The sequence below is a fragment of the Chiloscyllium punctatum genome, chromosome 9 (genome assembly GCF_047496795.1).
Source record: "Chiloscyllium punctatum isolate Juve2018m chromosome 9, sChiPun1.3, whole genome shotgun sequence".
Lineage (NCBI taxonomy): Eukaryota > Metazoa > Chordata > Chondrichthyes > Orectolobiformes > Hemiscylliidae > Chiloscyllium > Chiloscyllium punctatum.
The window spans coordinates 127,276,785-127,295,611 of NC_092747.1; the positions used below are offsets into that span (position 1 = coordinate 127,276,785).

The 18,827-nt window shown below is 41.5% G+C and overlaps 1 protein-coding gene across 4 annotated transcripts in view; it reads right to left on the minus strand.

Annotated features, from left to right (window-relative positions):
* cep126 (centrosomal protein 126) overlaps positions 1–18,827 on the minus strand; it is a 116,828-nt gene that overhangs the window by 16,526 nt on the left and 81,475 nt on the right. For all 4 annotated transcript variants that reach the window (XM_072578244.1, XM_072578242.1, XM_072578243.1 and 1 more), the window contains one exon: positions 10,508–10,629. In XM_072578244.1, the coding sequence (XP_072434345.1) occupies positions 10,508–10,629 (122 nt within the window). The remainder of the gene's footprint in view (positions 1–10,507; positions 10,630–18,827) is intronic.

Here is an 18,827-nt window from a genome sequence, read left to right on the forward strand (position 1 = left end):
GATAAGCATATGGAGGTTATTGGGCTAGTGTCGGTTAGGTAGGCTTCAGTCAGCGCAACATCGAGGGCCGAAGGGCCTGTACTGCGCTGTATTTTTCTATGTTCTATGACTTACGGTTTGTGTGTTGCCTCCCAGGTGCAAGGATTCGTGGCTCTGATCGTGTTTTTGAGATCCTTGCTGGGGAAAGAGAGCAACCCCAACTCGTGGTCCACAAAGGCACCAACGACATAGATTGGAAGAGAAATGGGGACTTAAGGTAGAAATTCAGGGAGCTAGCGTGGAAGCTCAGAGCTAGAACAAACAGAGTTGTTATCTCTGGTTTGTTACGTGCCACGTGCTAGCGAGGCGAGGAATAGGGAGAGGGAGGAGTTGAACATGTGGCTGCAGGGATGGTGCAGGAGGGAAGGTTTCGGATACCTGGATAATTAGGGCTCATTCTGGGGAAGGTGGGACCTCTACAAACAGGATGGTCTTCACCTGACAAGAGGGGTACCAATATCCTGAGGGGAAATTTCCTAATGGTCTTCGGGTGGGTTTAAATAAATTCAGCAGGGGAGTGGGAATCGAAATTGTAGTTCGAGTATAGAGAAGGTTGAAAGTAGGGAGGTCGAAAGTAAAGTTTGCAAGACGCCACTGGCAAGCAGGAAGTTGGTTTGAAGTGTGTCTACTTTAACGCTAGGAGCATCTGGAATAAGGTAGTTGAACTTGCAGCATGGGTTGCTACCTGGGAATTTGATGTTGTGGCCATTTCAGAGACATGGATAGAACAGGGACAGGAATTGTTGTTGCAATTTCTGGGACTCAGGTGCTTCAGTAAGAACAGAGAAGATGGTAAAAGAGGTTGGGGTGTGACATTGTTAGTCAAGGACACAATTAGAACTGCAGAAAGGATGTTCGAGGATTCCTCTACTGAGGTAGTATGGGCTGAGATTAGAAACAGGAAAGGAGCGGTCACCCTATTGGGAGTTTTCTATAGGCCTCCGAATAGTTCCAGAGATGTAGAGGAAAGGACAGCAAAAATGATTCTCGATAGCAGGGAGAGTAACAGGATAGTTGTTATGAGGACTTCAACTTCCAAATATTGGCTGGGAATACTATGGTTAAAGTACTTTAGATGGGTCCGTTTTTGTCCAATGTGTGCAGGAGGGTTTTCTGACACAGTATGCCAACAAGGGGCGAGGCCACATTGGATTTGGTACTGGGTAATGAAACCGGTCAGGTGTTAGATTTGGAGGTAGGTGAGCAGTTTGGTGATAGTGACCACAATTCAGTTATGTTTACTTTAGTGATGGAAAGGAATGGGTATACACCAGAAGGCAACAGCTATTGCCAGGGGAAAGGCAATTACGATGCAATTAGACAAGATTTAGGATCGGGAAAGAAACTGCAGGGAATGGGCACAATAGAAATGTGGAATTTATTCAAGGAATAGCTACTGGGTGTCAGACAGGGAGGATGTTGTCGAGCGCAGGAGCCATGGTTTACTAAGGAAGTTGAATCTCTTGTCAAGAGGAAGAAGGAGGCTTATGTTAGGATGAGATGTGATGGCTCAGTTAGGGCGCTTGAGAGTTACAAGGTAGCTTGGAAAGACCTAAAGAGAGAGTTAAGATGAGCGAGGAGGGGACATCAGAAGTTGTTGGTGGATAGGATCAGGGAAAACCCTAAAGCTTTCTATAGGTATAAAAGAGATAAAAGAATGACTAGGGAAAGATTAGGGCCAATCAAGTATAGTAGTGGGACGTTGTGCGTGGATTCAGAGGAGATAGGGGAAGCACTAAATTAATATTTTTCATCAGTATTCACACTGGAAAAAGTATTAATGTTATTGAGATTAATACTGAGAAACAGGTTACTAGACAAGATGGGTTTGAGTTTCACAAGGAGGAGGTGTTAGAAATTCTGGGAAGTGTGAAAATAGATAAGTCCCCTGGGCTGGATGGGATCTATCCTAGGATTCCCTGGGAAGCCAGGGAGCAGATTGCTGAGCCTTTGGCTTTGATCTTTATGTCGTCATTGCTTACAGGAATAGTGTCAGAAGACTGGAAGATAGCAAATGTTGTCCCCTTGTTCAAGAAGGGGAGTAGAGACAACCCTAGTAATTATAGATCAGTGAGCCTTACTTTGATTGTGGGTAAAGTGTTGGAAACGTTTGTAAGAGATAGAATTTATAATCATCTAGAAAGGAAAAAGTTGATCAGGGATAGACAACACGGTTTCGTGAAGGGTAGGTAGTGTCTCACAAACAAAGAACAAAGAAAACTAACAGCCCAGGAACAAGCCGTTGGTCTCTCCATACCTGAGCCAACCCAAATCCACTGTCTAAACCTATCGCCCAATTCCTAAGCGTCTGTACCCCTCTGCTCCCCACCTACTCATGCATCTGTCCAGATGCTCCTTGTATGAATCTACCGTGCCTGGCCCTAATACCTCTGCTGGCAAAGCATTCCAAGTGCCCACCACCCTCTGTGTGAAGTACTTGCCATGTGTATCCCCCCTAAACTTTTCACCTCTCACCTTGAAAAGTGTGACCTCTCATTATTGAATCCTTCACTCTGGGAAAAAGCTTATCTCTATGCACCCTGTCTATGCCCTTCATGATTTTGTAGACCTCAATCAGGTCCCCCCTCAATCTCCTTCTCTAATGAAAACAATCCTAACCTACTCAACCTCTCTTCATAGATAGCACCTTCCTTACAGGCAACATCCTCATCAACCTTTTCTGTACCCTCTCCAATGTGACCACATCCTTTTGGTAATATGGCAACTAGAACTGTACACAGTATTCTAAATGCAGCCGAACCAATGTCATGTACAATTTTAACATAACCTGCCAGCTCTTATACTCAATACCCCGTCCTATGAAGGCAGGCATACCATATGCCTTCTTGACCACTCTATACACCTGTGCAGCAACCTTCAGGGTACAATGGACTTGAACTCCCAGATCTCTCTGCACATCAACTTTTCCCAAGGCTCTTCCATTTGCTGTATAATTTGCTCTCGAATTAGACTTCCCAAAATGCATCACCGCACATTTGCCTGGATTGAACACCATCTGCCACTTCTCCGCCCAACTCTCCAGTCTATCTATATTCTCCTGTATTCTTTGACAGTCCCCTATGCTTTCTGCTACTGCACCAATCTTCGTGCCATCTGCAAACTTACTGATCACACTAACAATGCTCTCTTCCAGATCATTTATGTATATTAGAGAGAAAAGTGGCCCCAGCACTGACCCCTGTGGAACACCACTGGTCACCTTTCTCCATTTTGAGAAACTCCCTTCAAACTACTACTCTCTGTCTCCTGTTGTTCAACCGGTTCTTTATCCACCTAGCTAGAACACCCTGCACACCATGTGACTTCATCTTCTCCATTAATCTACAATGGGGAACCTTATCAAACGCTTTACTGAAGTCCATGTATATGACATCTACAGCTCTTCCTTCACCTATCAACTTGGTCACTTCCTCAAAGAACTCTATTAAGTTGGTAAGGCATGATCTCCCCTGCACAAAACCATGTTGCCTATCACTGATAAGTCCATTCTTTTCCAAATATAAATAGATTTTATCCCTCAGTACCTTCTCCAGCAACTTTCCCACCAGGCTCACTGGTCTGGAATAACCTGGAATATCCCTACTACCCTTCTTATACAGGGACAGCATGAGCAACCCTCCAGTCCTCCGGCACCTCACCTGTGTATAAGGATGCCACAAAGATATCAGTCAGGGCCCCAGCTATTTCCTCTCTTGCCTCCCTCAGCAACCTGGAATAGATCCCATCCTGTCCTGGGGATTTATCCACCTTAATAACCTTTAGCCTACCCAGCACATCTTCTCTCCTTATGTCAACCCGATCCAGAGTAAACAAACTTCTATCTCTAATCTCAGCATTCATCACCTCCCGTTCCTCAGTGAATACTGATGCAAAGTAATCATTGAGATTCTTACCCGTTTTCACAGGTTTGACACACAACCTTCCTTCCTTACCCTTTAGTGGACCAACCCTTTCTCTGGTTACCCTCTTTTTTTCTTATATAAGAATAAAAGGCCTTGGGATTCTCATTAGTTCTGCTCGCTAAAGTTATTTCATCACCCTTTTTAGTCCACTTGATTCCTCATTTAAGAGTGGTCCTACTCTCCTGATATTCGTTCAGGGCCTGCTGAGTCCTTAGCTGCCTGGACCTTATATACGCTTCCCTTTTCCTCTTGGCTAGTTGCATGATTTCTCCTGTCATCCATGGTTCACGAAGCTTGCCTTTCCTATCCCTTGTTTTCAAAGGGACATGGCTATCCTATGCTATTTTCAACCTATCTTTGAAAGCCTCCCACATATCAAATGTGGACTTTCCTTCAAATAGATGTGTTCAATGTACATTTCCCAGTTCCTGCCTAATTTTGATATAATTCGCCTTGGCCTAGTTTTGTACTCTCCTCTTAGGACCACTCTCAACTTTGTCTACAAGTATTCTAAAGCTTACAGAATTGTGGTCACCATTCCCAAAGAAATCCCCCACTGTAACTTCTACCACCTGGGCTGGCTCACGCCAGGTCCAATATGGCCCCTTCCCTTGTTGCATTATTGACATACTGCTCTAGAAAACTTTCCTGGACCATCTTCACAAATTCTGCCCCATCCAGACCTCTTGACACTAAGCATATCCCAGTCAATGTTGGGAAAATTAAAATCTCCCATCACCACCACCCTGTTGCCTCTACATCTTTCTATAATCTATTTACCTATTTGTTCTTCTATCTCACGCTCACTGTTTGGAAGCCTGTAATACAGCCCCAACAATGTAACTGCACCCTTCTCATTTCTTAAACTTTATTGAGTTCTTTGAGAAGATGACCAAACAGGTGGATGAGGGTAAAGCCATTAATGTGGTGTATATGGGTTTCAGCAAGGTGTTTGATAACGTTCCCCATGGTAGGCTACTGGACAAAATATGGAGGCATGGGATTGAGGGTGATTTAGCGGTTTGGATCAGAAATGGGCTCGCTGTATAAAGACAGAGAGTGCTGTTAGATGGGAAATGTTCATCCTGGAGTTCAGTTACTGGTGGTGTACTGCAAGGATCTGTTTTAGGTCCACTGCTGTTTGTCATTTTTATAAACAACTTGAATGAGGGCATAGAAGGATGGGTTAATAAATTTGCGGAGACACTAAGGTTGGTAGAGTTGTGGATAGTGCAGAAGGATGTTGTAGGTTACAGAGGGACATAGATAAGCTGCAGAGCTGTGCTGAGAGGTGGCTGATGGAGTTTAATGCTGAAAAGTGTGAGGTGATTCACTTTGGAGGGAGCAACAGGAATGCAGAGCACTGGGCGAATGGTGAGATTCTTTGTAGTGTAGCTGAGCAGTGAGATCTCGGTGTCCATGTATATAGAATCCTCAAAGTTACCACCCAGGTTGATGGGGTTGTTAAGAAGGCATATGGTCTGTTAGCTTTAGTAGAGGGATCGAGTTTCGGAACCATGAGGTCATGCTGCTGCTGTACAAAACACTGGTGTGGCCACACTTGGAGTATTGTGTACAGTTCAGGTCACTGCATTATAGGAAGGATGTGGAAGCTTTGGATAGGGTTCAGAGGAGATTTACTAAGATGTTTCCGGGTATGGAGGGAAGGACTTACGAGGAAAGATTGAGGGACTTGAGGCTGTTTTCGCTCAAGAGAAGGTTGAGAGGTGACTTAATTGAGATCTATAAGATAATCAGAGGGTTAGATCAAGTGGACAGTGAGAGCCTTTTTCTGAGGATGGTGATGGCTAACATGAGGGGGCATAGCTTCAAATGTAGGGGTGATAGATATAGGACAGATTTCAGACGTAGTTTCTTTATTCAGAGAGTAGTAGGGACGTGGAACGCACTGCCTGCAACAGTTGTAGACTTGCCAACTTTATTGGCATTTAAATAGTCATCAGGTAGGCATATGGACGAGAATGAATAGTGTAGGCTAGATTGGCTTCAGATTGGTTTCACAGGGCGGCTCAACATCATAGGCTGAAGGGACTGTAGTGAACTGTAATGTTCTACATTCTATGTAAACTCAGCAGATCTGGAAGCATGTCAGAGAGAGAAACAGGATTAATGTTTTGAGTCTGGTATGACTCTTCTTCAGAATAGAATTTTGTCTGTTTGAATGAGATTACCTTTCATTCTTTTCAAATTTAGAGAATACAGGCTCAGTTTAGTTTACTGTTCCCTAAAGAACTCTCAACTCCAGGATGGACCTTTATTGCATAATTTCTGTGACAAGGATGTCTTTCCTTAGGTATGGTGACCAAAATGGCACAGTGTACACTATATGTTGTTGTCTCATGAAGGGTCTATATAAATGTATTAAGACATCTTTACTGCTATACTCAAGTCCTCTTGTTATGAAGGCCAACATATCATTTGCCTTCTTTTAGCTTGCTGTATCTACATGGTAACTTTCAGTGACTTAAGAAAATTCACATCCAAGTTCAACACTTCCCATTTTAAAAAAAACTTACATTTCTGTTTTTCTTACCAAAGTGGATAACCTCACATTTCTCCCCAACGTATTCCTCCTGCCAAATTCTTTCCTCAGCCACTTATCTTCTCCAAATCCCCTTGAAGCATCTTTGCATTCTCCTCACATTTCCCACTCCCACCTACATTTTTGTCTCTGCAGACATGAGAATATTGCATTAAATACCCACATGTAAACTATTGATATCGGTGGTGAATAGATGGGGCCCAAACAGCTCTGTACTCCACCGGTGGCACATTGGCTCAGTGGTTAGCACTGCTGCCTCACAGCGCCAGTGACCTGGGTTTAAATCCTGCCTCGGGTGACTGTGTGGTGTTTGCACATTCTCCCCGTGTCTGCGTGGGTTTCCTCCCACAGTCCAAAGATGTGTAAGTTAGGTGAATTGGCCATGCTAAATTGCCCATAGTGTTAGGTGCATTAGTCAGAAGGAAATGGGTTTGGGCGGGTTACTCTTCGGAGGGTCGGAGTAGTCTTGTTGGGTCGAAGGGCCTGTTTCCACACTGTTGGGAATCTAATCCTAATCCTAGTTACAGGCCACCAATCTGAAAATCATCAATTTAGTCTTGCATTCTGTCTGTTAACCAGTTCTCAATTCATGCCTGTATTCCTTCCCAATCCCAATGCTTTAAGTTTGTTTAGCAATCTCTCCTCTTTATCAAAAACCTTGTGAAAATCTAAATCTACCATATCCACCAGCTCACCTTTATCTGGTCTGCTAGTTGTATCCTCAGAAAAACTCTAAAAGGCTTGCCAAACACAAATTTTCTTTCACAAACCCATTTTGACTCTGCACAATCTTTTTTTTTTAAGCATTCTCTTACTGGATCTTTTAGTATAGATTCTAGCATTCTTCCTGTGACTAATTTTAGGCTGACAGGTCAGTAGCTCCTTGTTTGCTCTCTTTTGCCCCTTTTCTTAATTGCACATTCCTGCTTACCCCCAATAACCACTGACTCCCTTGTGAGTCAAGAATCTATTTACCTCTGCCTTAAATGTATTCTGTGACCCCACCTCCATCACTTCTGAGTCAAAGAGTTCGAAAGATTACATTTGTCACTTTCCAAACTGTAGGGATGATTCAGGAGTGTAAAGAATTTTGGAAGTTTGCCATTAATGCAACTAGAAAGAAACCACTTGCAATATTCTGAGATGCAGATTATCAGGTCGACAGGCATTTTTAAAATTAATTGAATATGGGCATTACCGGTTAGGCTAATGCCTTTGCCCAAAGGGCAGTTAAGAATCAACCAGTAGAACATACAGTTTGGAGAGTCTGCTCTGCCATTCAATATGACCATTGGCTTCAACTTCCTGCCTGTGTCTTATAACCTTTGGAAACCAAACTCATAAGTCTTTTGAACTCTTTGACTCAGAAGTGATGGAGCTGGGGGTCACAGAATACATTTAAGGCAGAGGTAAATAGATTCTTGACTCACAAGGGAGTCAGTGGTTACTGGGGGTAAGCAGGAATGTGCATTTGAGGCCACAATCAGATTAGCTATGAACTTATTGAATGATGGAGCAGGTTAGAGGGATTGATTGGCCTATTCCTGACTCCAATTTCTATGTATGCTTATACGTTCACTACTCTGTTTTTTTGTAAAGAGGAGCAGGGTTAGACTATTTGCTGCCCTTACTCTCCTAGGTGGTACTGGTTCTGGGTTTGGAAGTCTCGATGAGTTGCTGCAGTATCTTTTGTAAATGGTACACACTGCTGCTTCTGTGAGCTGCTGCTGGAGGAAGTCAAATTTAAGTTGGTGAATGGGGTGGCAATCAGGTGAAGCTCTTTGTCTTGGATAGTGAGAAACCTCCTGTGTATTCTTGGAGCAGACTTCATCCAGACAAGTCATCGAGATGTACAGCATGGAAGCAGACCCTTTAGTCCAACTCGTCCATGCCGACCAGATATCCTAATCTAATCAAATTCATTCCATACACACACCACGCTCTGTGTGAAAATGTTGCTCCTTTGGTCCCTTTTACATCTTTCCCCTCTTACCCTAAACCTATGCCCTCTAGTTCTGGACTCCCCCACCCCAGGGAAAAGAACTTGCCTATATATCCTATCCATGTCTTTTATTATTTTATAAACCTCTGTAAGGTCTGTGGAGGCTTTCCCTTCAGAGAGCTGACATGCACCTTTTTATGGTAGATAGGGTTGGAGGTGTAAGGAAATGAGTTGCTTGCCACTGAATTCCCAATTTGTTCCCTGCTCTTGCAGCCACAAATTTACATGGCTAGTCCAATCAAGATTCTGGTCAATGGTAACCAGCAAAATGTTGATAATGCGGGATTCAGAATGGTAATGTCACTGAATGTCAAGAGGGACAGTTAGATTCTCCTGTGTTGGAACTAATCATTGCTTATCTCTTCTGTGGTGGTTCTCCTTTCTGAGGAGTTGTGAGTGGTACTGAACATTGCACACTCATCACTGACCATCTCTACTTATGCTGGAGTGAAGATAATCCTTTAATTAGCAAATGAAAATGGTTAGGCCTGGGACTTAATGCTGAGGATCTTCTGCAGGAATGTTGTTTCCCTGTGACACGGGGCACAGTCTCAGGATAAGGCCCTTACAATACAGAGCTGAGCTGAGGATAAAATTCATCACACAGATGGTTGTAGATGTTCAGATTTTGGTTAATAGAGATGGAAGAGGCAAACTTTTTTAAGCACATTAATAGATGTGGGAGTGGGTAGGAAGTGGGGTACAGACTGTAGATCAAGCATGACTATGGTGAATGACCAAGTAAGCTCTACTCCTCCTATTTCATATATTCCACTGTTTAAATCAAGGTTATTATTTCTGATGATAGAAACTTAGAAAATTAAAGCATGAGGAGCCCATTTGGCCCTTTGACTTTGCTCTCCCAATCAATATGAGCATGGCTAATCATTCTATCTGGTGTTCCTGTTCCCCTTCCTCCCTGTACACTTTGATCTTTTTAGTCTAAAAAAACTATATCTAACCCCTTCTTGAAAATATTCAATGATTTGGTCTCAATCTCTTCTGTGACAAAGAATTTCACAGGCTCGTCACTCTCTGGGTGAAGAAATTTCTCCTCATTTCAGTTCTAAATGACGTACCCTTCCACTGTGAGCTCTGGTTTTGGACTCTCCAGAATCAGATAGACATTTTCATGGGTTCGGCCATCCTATCATTAATTGTACATTCAAGCAGTTCCTTGACAACAGGCTAAGTGATCTTTAGTACCTTAGTTTTAAACTTCATTTTTCTTAAATAGCTTAGTATCATGTACAGATTTCCAATCTAAAGGAATGGTTCCAGAATAGATAAGGCATTGGACGATTATATTCGAAGCATTTGCAATGTTTTCACCTACTTGCTTGAAACCATGCGGTTCTGGAAATATGTTAGTCTTTAGTGCCATTATTTTTTGCATTATTGGTATTCTACTTATGTTAATTTTGGTCAGTTTCTGCCCCTGACTTAACACTCTCCCTGGGATGTCAGGCATACTGGCATCTGCTGCTATAAATATATTCCCCAAAATAAATTTTCCTCAATGTCTCTTCATGTAATAATTTTAAAATTGAAGGATTCTTTTCACAGATTTAATGACATATAAATATTATTATTTATAATCATTTAATTATCATATAATATGTTTACCTATTAAATATATTCAACCATCCCTAACCCATCGAAAATATGCCAAGTTTCTTAGTAGCTTTGGATCTCTACTCTGGTATCAAGGGTTAATACTGAGAAGAGCTTGGAGTAACGATAGCCACAGCTTCCATCTATACACATGGTTGGAACAGAAAAAATTCAAAATAAATTGTTACCTTTTCCACTGTTACATTGTCATCAGTTTCATTATTAACTGTTTTACAGCAGTATTTTGGAAGTGATATTTGTTTTACAGTCCTCCCTCAGAACCAAATTTTAACGACAAAAAGATACCTCAATAGAGCACCTTTAATTAATGTGGGAAAATTTTACACAGTAATATTATGAAGGTACCTGTCTTATTTGTTCAGATTTATGTGTGGTCGAACCAATATTCATTCTTCTCTGCTGAAGAAGAGCTCGATGTTTTATTCCATTGCTATATGTATCAATGGGGTGATTTCTTCCAGAAAATGCTTCAGGAAGTAAAAATATAACAATCATTAATAGTGGAAAATGCAAGATATACTTCACCCAAATCTCCCAATCCATCAGTTTGACACATTCTGGTGTACTAAACATTTGGCATGACAATTCTCAACATTAGAACATTTCTCAATTTCTTTTCTGCATCAATTGATATTTCCTTGTTTCATCTTTAAGTTTATATTCTGGAAGTGAACTTGAAGTTAGCATGATTCTAGAACATCAAATGGACTAACAAAAACCAATGTCTACCCAGTACAATCAATTCTCTTAACTCACTGCTTTGAGTTAAATTTTAATGTCATGTTTCCAAGATAAACATCAAAATGAGCATTTTTCTCAGTGTCTTTTTCAATCCTGCTTTTTCAATCTTGCTTTTTCAATCCTGTTATGTTCTTTGTACAATACTGGGTGCAACATTTTATTTTCCAACTCCATATTTTAAGCAATCTTAATTATCATGCATCTTAATTTATAACAGCTTGCTAATTAGAGAAACAACAGATCTTCAGTATGTGACCCAACGTCGATCAATAGCACAGTCATGCCAAATATATTGAAGGGACACAATCTGTCAAAGGTGAAAATTTTCCAAGCATCTTACAGATGCTTTAAGTATTTATATCATTATTCCATATCATTTGCACAGATTTATGTGCTCTATAAGATTAATATTATTAAACTAATGTCACTCTATGTAGCAATTTCCCAGAGCTTTTGCACAGCTTCCACTAAAGCTGCAATAGAACATTCATTGTTAAGTTCAATAGATCATTAATTGTTAAATTAATATTTTAAGCTTTTTTATTATTTATCTCTGGGTTTCTGGTGCAAAGTGTCATAAGGACAAACAGATTAGTTGGTTAAATGTGTGGCTTAAAAATTCCAGGGAAAGGCAGGCAACTTATGGAAAGAGACAAGGAACAACCTCCTTTTATGCAAATACAAAAGTGATCGGCAGGCTGGAGGTGTGTGTGTTGTTTATGAAGGTGTAGGTGTGTACTGTACCTTTAAGAGAGCGAGGTAGCTAGCAAGGACTGACTGAAAGTACAGAATGTGCTGAACAATCTAAAAGTGTAACATTTGGTTGAAACAAATAGCTGGAGTTGTGTTGCCATGGAACAAAAAACAAATTCAAATTTGGCCAATCTGTTTAAATTATGCCCCAGATATCAAACTCCAATCAAATTTGAATTTTATTGATTTGGATGACATCAACCCAATGAAATGATCCAATGTTTTGGGGTATAAACATGGACATTTTGAACAGAGGGAGAACAGCAAAGAACTGCCAAGCACCGATTACCAGTTGAGTAGCTCTCTGAAAGGTGTCTGTCCATAAGAAACCTGTGCAGCAGAACATTGAAGCCAACCTAGAGAAACTTACAGAGAAAGTTCAACATCTGAAGATGACAACTGGGTTGAAAGTGATTTGCTGTAAATTTCAGAGGGAATTTATCAGACTAGTATTGTAGAGTGGGAGGTAAAAGATAGGTTTAAGAGAAAGGAGTTGTAAATAGCTGTTGATCTGAGAAAATTGTGACATACAGTCAGTTTAAACTAACCTAAAAATAATGAGAGAGAAGACATATGTGAGTGTAGTTTATAAGATTCCAACTGTAGTTTTAGTCTCAAGCAGAGAATAAGTCAGAAAACTAAAGGTATATGTAACAGGATTAACACAGGCATAATTTTTGTTTGTGGTTTAGGGAAGGGTGGGAGGTGTGGGGGAGAGAGGGGAAGTAGAAATGGTGTCTAATCTTGATATTGACTGAAAACCAAGTCCTGTGAAGCAAAGACTAAGATGGCAGTAATTTTTTTTAAAGTTTCATAAGATGTCACTCTCACTGGCAAGGCTCAAATGGCATGTTGGCATTCAATTTAAGGGCATTTGAGAATATAAGTAAAGATATCTTGTTGCAGTTGTATAGAACCTTGCTTGAGATCACAGCTGAAGACTGTACAGTTTTGGTCTCCTTATTTAAGGAACGATGTATTTGCCATAAAAAAACTTGCTGCTTGCTTCAAATGACCTCCATGTCTGTTACTTGGCAACAATCTCTCAGGACATACTCCACATCTCCCTCTGTGCACCATCATGATACATCTCTGGTCGGCATATAGTTCGCTGCTGCATCGCAATGCTACACTTTGGAGCACACCAGCAACTAGCAGTGAAAAGCTAATGCAAGGACACTTTGCACTCAGTGACAAGCACCAGCTCACAGATTGGACCAGGCTGTATCTCAGGGTTGCTCACTTACTTTCTGCACAATCAAACACATAGTGCTTAACTGAGTGCTCCCAATATCCCTGGTCTGCCTCGTCTTGCCTAAAAAGGGATTCTTTATTTCCCCTGATAACAGGCACACAATATTTTTGTATTAATTTGTCTCTTAGCATAGACACAAGCCAGGAGGTCTATGATAGTTGTCAGCAGTTCTCCATCAAGTCAAGGGAGGTAGATTCGGTCACAGAGTTCCCAGCAAAATATGTCAAGGGCAGCTCTGATCCCAGTCCACAGCTTGAACATGGTCAGTCAGCCATTCAGGACAGTCAGAATCAGTATCCTCTCCTCATAAGAGATGAACGGTCAAATATCAGCAGCCTTCCACCTGCCTTGACTCTTTCTGCCCAACTTGGGGCTGTTTTCCTGCTGAAATGAGAGACAGGCCGGTGTTAAGGGAGATGAAAGTAGGTGGCATAGCTCCCGGTGCAGGTTGGGAGGTGTTCCGAGTGAGTGAATAGGCAATGTAGAGGGCAGGCAGAGTTAGTGGTGTTGGAGATAGGGATTGAGAAGCTGTTATAGCCTATAGTAAGAGTATTAGCGCACGAGCATGGTGGGAGGTCGGTACAGTTGCAGAATGTGAATTATCAGGGAGATGTTGGCAGCACTTATGCTGGCAGAGTGGAGAAGGACAGTGACCTTTTTCCCACATTACTGCACGTTCCTCCAGACAGCTGAGACTGCACTGACCTGGGTGAGAACCTCACAGCTGGCTGGCATGGTCTGGTATTGTGACCTCCACTGCAGGTGCTCAGGGAACATGATGTCTCATCAATGCAGCTGCTCATCTGCCAGGAGCTCCAGGTCCCAGCCTGCAAAGCACGGTGTGAAACTCCCCATTTCTGTCTGGGGCAAATGTCCTATAATTGTCCAGATATACAACAGCCTCTATTCCTGCTATGCTGGCAATGACTATTTGTTCCTGGTATGGCCCGTTATAGGATGGGGATAGATGAAAGTGTTGACAAAAGGGAATTTTAAGTAGTTAGGAGGTGAGTTTGGTAATATGGGGTGAGATAACTCACCAGGCTTCACGGAGAGAAACCCTCCATGAAACTCATCGACACTGACAGCCAAAGTACAGGAGATGCAGCCCGTGGCATGTTTTTTACATATTTAATGGACACCTCTCACATATCCACATTATACTGTACCTGCTGTGCGTTTGCCCACTTGGTCAACTTTTCAAAATTTCCTTAAGATTCTTTACATCTTTCACAATCTCACAATCTCTCTTAGTCCTAAATCATCAGCTAACTTTAAAATACTATATTTGATCTCCTCATCCGAATCATTCATGCATATTGTGAATAGCCGGAAGCATAGCACCTTTCTCTGACGTTGCCCGTTAGTCACCACGTTCTCTCTGAAAAAATCTAATCTATTCCAATTCTCTGTTTTGGATCTGCTATCCAATTCTGAATCCTTGCCAGTTTATCACCACCAGTCTCAGGTTTTTGATTTTGCACACTAACCTCTTATGTGCAACTTCATCAAAACCTTTGTGGAAATCCAAGTACACTATATTCTCTTGTGCTCCTTCATCTATCCCATTGGTTGTATCCTCAAAAATCTCTAGGTTTGTCAAACATGATTTCTCTTTCATAATCCATGTTGACTTTGAGTTATCCCACTGAAATTTTCTAACTGTCCTGTTTATACATCCTTTATAATAGACTCCAACATTTTCCCGAGCACTGATATTAGGCCAATTGGTCTGTAACTCCTATATTTCTCTCCTCTTCCTTTTTATATTGTGGGTTTCTATTTGCCACTCTTGTTCCAGAATCTACTGAATTTTTTAAGATGACAATCAACACATCTGCAATGTCCATGATCACCTCCTTTAGTTCCCTGGGATGTGTATTATCATGCCTTTGGGATTTATCAGATTGCAGACCCATTAATGTCTCCAGCACTATTCTTCTAGTAATCCTCATCTCCGTCAATTCCTCCTCCCCAATAGCCCATTCTTCCTTCATATTTTTGAGAAGTTATTCATGCCTTCTTCAGTGAAAACAAAACTAAAGTAGTTGTTTCAATGCTTTGCCACTTGTTCGTACTTTCAATTGTCCCATTTAAGGCTGAAGGGGCTGACTTTTGTCCTCACTATTTGTTTTCTTTTGATATACATTTTGATGCTCTTACAGGCTGCATTTATGTTTCTTGCAAGTTTATCCTCATGCTGTATTTTTGCCCTCTTAGTCAATTTCTTGGTCCTTTTTTGATGAATCTTAAACTGCTCTCGCTGTTCAGACAGACTCATTCCTTTAGAAACTTTACATGACTCCTGTTTAGATTTAATATTATCTGTAATTTCCTTTGTTGGCCATAGTCTGGTAGGGGGATGGGAATCTAATAGTAGGCTTAGGTGGGTCCGATTCAGATCTGGAAACAGGAGGTAGAACATTAGTTAGTGATGCAGTCAGCAACTCGGAAAGATAAAAGAAACAAGGATTAAAGTGTCCAGCAAAAGTAATTGATGGGGTTAAGCTGGTTATAGAGTTTTAGAAGCGTACAGCATGGAAACAGACTTTTCAGTCCAACCAGTCCATGCTGAACATAGTCCCAAACTAAACTAGACCCACCTGTGGGAATTGGTTTAGCTCAATTGGTTAGATTGTTGGCATAGGTTCAATTCCTATCACTGGCTTGAAGCTCCCATGAAGAGCTCTCCTTCTCAACCTCTTCCCTCACCTGGTGGCCCTCAGGTTAAATCACCACCAGTTGCTTCTATCTAACAAGACAGCAACCCCCTATGGTCTGGTTAGACCATGGTGACACAACAACTCCTACATGCCTGCTCCAGGCCCATATCCCTCCAAATTTTCTTATTCATGGATGTAGGCTAATGTCTTTTAAACATTGTAAATGTACCTACATCCACCACTTCCTCAGGAAGTTCATTTCACATGGGAATCACCCTCTGTGTAAAAAAAATTTACCTCATGCCTTTTTTAAATGTCTGTCTCTCACTTTAAAGATGTGCCCCCCTAGGCTTGAAATCCTCTATCCTTGGGAAAAGACAACTACCATTAACTCTATCTATACCGTTCATTATTTTATACACTTCTCTCAGGTCGCTTCTCAACCTCCTACTCTCCAGTGAAAAAAGTCCCAGCCTATTCAACCCTTCTTTATAAGTCAAACCTTCCATACTTGGCAACATCCTGGTAAATCTCTTCTGAATCCTCTCCAGTTTAATAATATCCTTCCCATAACTGGTTGACCAGAACTGGACACAGTATTCCAGAAGAGGCCTCACCAATGTCCTGTACAACCTCAACATTACATCCCAACTCCTTTACTCAAAGGACCACACAATAAAGGCAAGCATGCCAAACGCCATTATAACCACCTTGTCTATATGTGATGCAAACTTCAAAGAATTATGTACATGCACCCCAAGGTCCCTCGATCCTACAACACTACCTAGGGCCCTACCATTAATTGTATAAGCCTGACCCTTGTTTGCTGTATCAAAATGCTATATCTCTCATTTATCCAGATTGAATTCCATCTGCCATTTTCAACCTGTTTGATCAAGATTCCTTTTCAATCTTAGATAACCTTCTTTATCTACTATGCCATCAATTTTGGTGTCATCCGCAAACTTACTAACCAAGCCTTCTATATTCTCATTTGAATCATTTATATAAATGACAAACAAAAGAGCATCCAGAATCGATCTCTGTGGAACAGTGCTGGTGACAGGTCTCCAAACTGAAGAGCAACCCTCCACCACCACTATGTTATCTGCCGCTAAGCCAATTTTGTATCCAATTAGCCAGCTCACCCTGAATCCAATGTGAGCTAACTTTACTAATTAGTCTACCAGGCAGAATCTTGCCAAAGGCTTTACTAATCTTTTTGGTTAATTCCTCAAAAAATTCAATTAAGTTTGTGGGACACAATTTTCCTCATTCAAAACCATGTTGACTATCCCGAGTGCATTTTTACCTCTCTAAATATCCATAAATCCTATTTATTATAATCACTTCCAATAATTTACCCACAGCTGATGTCAGACTCATAGATGTATAGTTCCTTGGTTTCTCCTTACAACTGACAAGGGGGCGGCACGGTGGGTCAGTGGTCAGCACTGCTGCCTCACAGTGCCAGGGACCCCGGTGTGATTCCTGCCTCAGGTGAATGTCTGTGTGGAGTTTGCACATTCTCCCCATGGCTGCATGTGTTTTTCCGGGTGGTCTGGTTTCCTCCCATAATCCAAAGATGTGCAGGTCAGGTGAATTGGCCATGCTAAATACTCATAGTGTTAGGTGCATTCGTCAGGGGTAAATATAGGTTAGGGAATGGATCTGAGTGGGTTACTCTTCAGAGGGTCAGTGTGGACTTGTTGGGTCGAAGGGCCTGTGTCTATACCAATCTAATCTAATCTACAAAAAAACCTTCCATAAACAAAGGTACAACATTAACCACCCTCCAGTCATCAGGCACTTCAATGCAAGGAGTATTACAAACAAAACAGATTAATTAAGGGCATAAATAGACACATTCTGGAAACCTGACTAAGGAAGGGCAGAATCGGCAGCTCAATATCCTTGGACATAGAGTTTTCAGGCAGGATACAGTCGGTGACAAAAAAGAAAGGGGGAGGGGTAGCAGTATTGGTTAAAGAATCAATTACAGTTGTGAGAAGGGATGATATACCAAATGGATTAACAAATAAGGCTTTATGGGTTGACTTTAGGAATAAAAAAGGGGCAGTCACACTACTAGGAGTTTACTACAGACTCCCAAACAGTGGCAGAGAGATAGAAGAACATACATGTAGACAAATGTTTGCCTGCAGGAATAGGAGGGCATTAATGTTAGGAAACTTTGACTATCCCAATATCAACTGGGTTTCACACAAAACAAGGGGCACTGAAGGTGAAAATTTGATGTTTCTGGCTGGTGTCTCTAGGACCAGAGGACATACTACCAGGATAACCTATATATCATTTCATATCATTGATGAAGCACAAGAATTTGTTTACTCAGAGGCTGGTGAATGTCTCAAACTCTTTTTCTCAGAGAACACTGGAGACTCAATGATTGAGCATAATCCAATGCTATTAAGGGATGTGGACAGAGATTGGGAGAGTGACACTGAGGTAGAAAGTCAGCTATGGTGTAACTGAATAGCAGGGCTGGTTCGATGAACTGAATGGCCCACTCCTTTCCCTGTGTTCCTCTGTCTGTCAGCTGTCCCATCTGATATTCAAGGTGAAAGAGGCAGGAGAGTAGTCAGGTTGCTGGCCACCAACACCCTGCATGATTTCATAGCCACGACTACCAGAGTTGTGTTAGAGGCTAAAAAATTCAACCCAATGTTTCAGTTTAATTACCCTTCATCAGAGTGAGAAAAAGAGATTTAACAGATTTAAAACCAATGCAGAGACTAGCAAAGAGGTTTGGGAAATAACAAGACAATCTGTGACAGGATTGAAGACATCTGAAAGATTAAATGGCAAAAAGGGACAAAGAAAAAAATAAAATTTGCCTTGAAGAGTTTTATAAGATCATAAGAAATTGGTGTACAGCGAGATCTGGGCGTTCAGGTCCATTGTACCCTGAAGGTGGCAACACAGGTCAATAGAGCGGTCAAGAAGGCATACAACATGCTTTCTTTCATCGGATGGGGTATTGAGTACAAGAGTTGGCAGGTCACGTTATACTTGAATAGGACTTTGGTTCGGCCACACTTGGAATACTGCGTACAATTTTGGTCGCCACATTACCAAAAGGACGTGGATGTTTTGGAGAGGGTGCAGAGGAGGTTCACCAGGATGTTGCCTGGTATGGAGGGCACTACCTATGAAGAGAGGTTGAGTAGATTAGGATTGTTTTCATTAGAAAGATGGAGGTTGAGGGGGGTCTACAAAATCATGAGAGGTA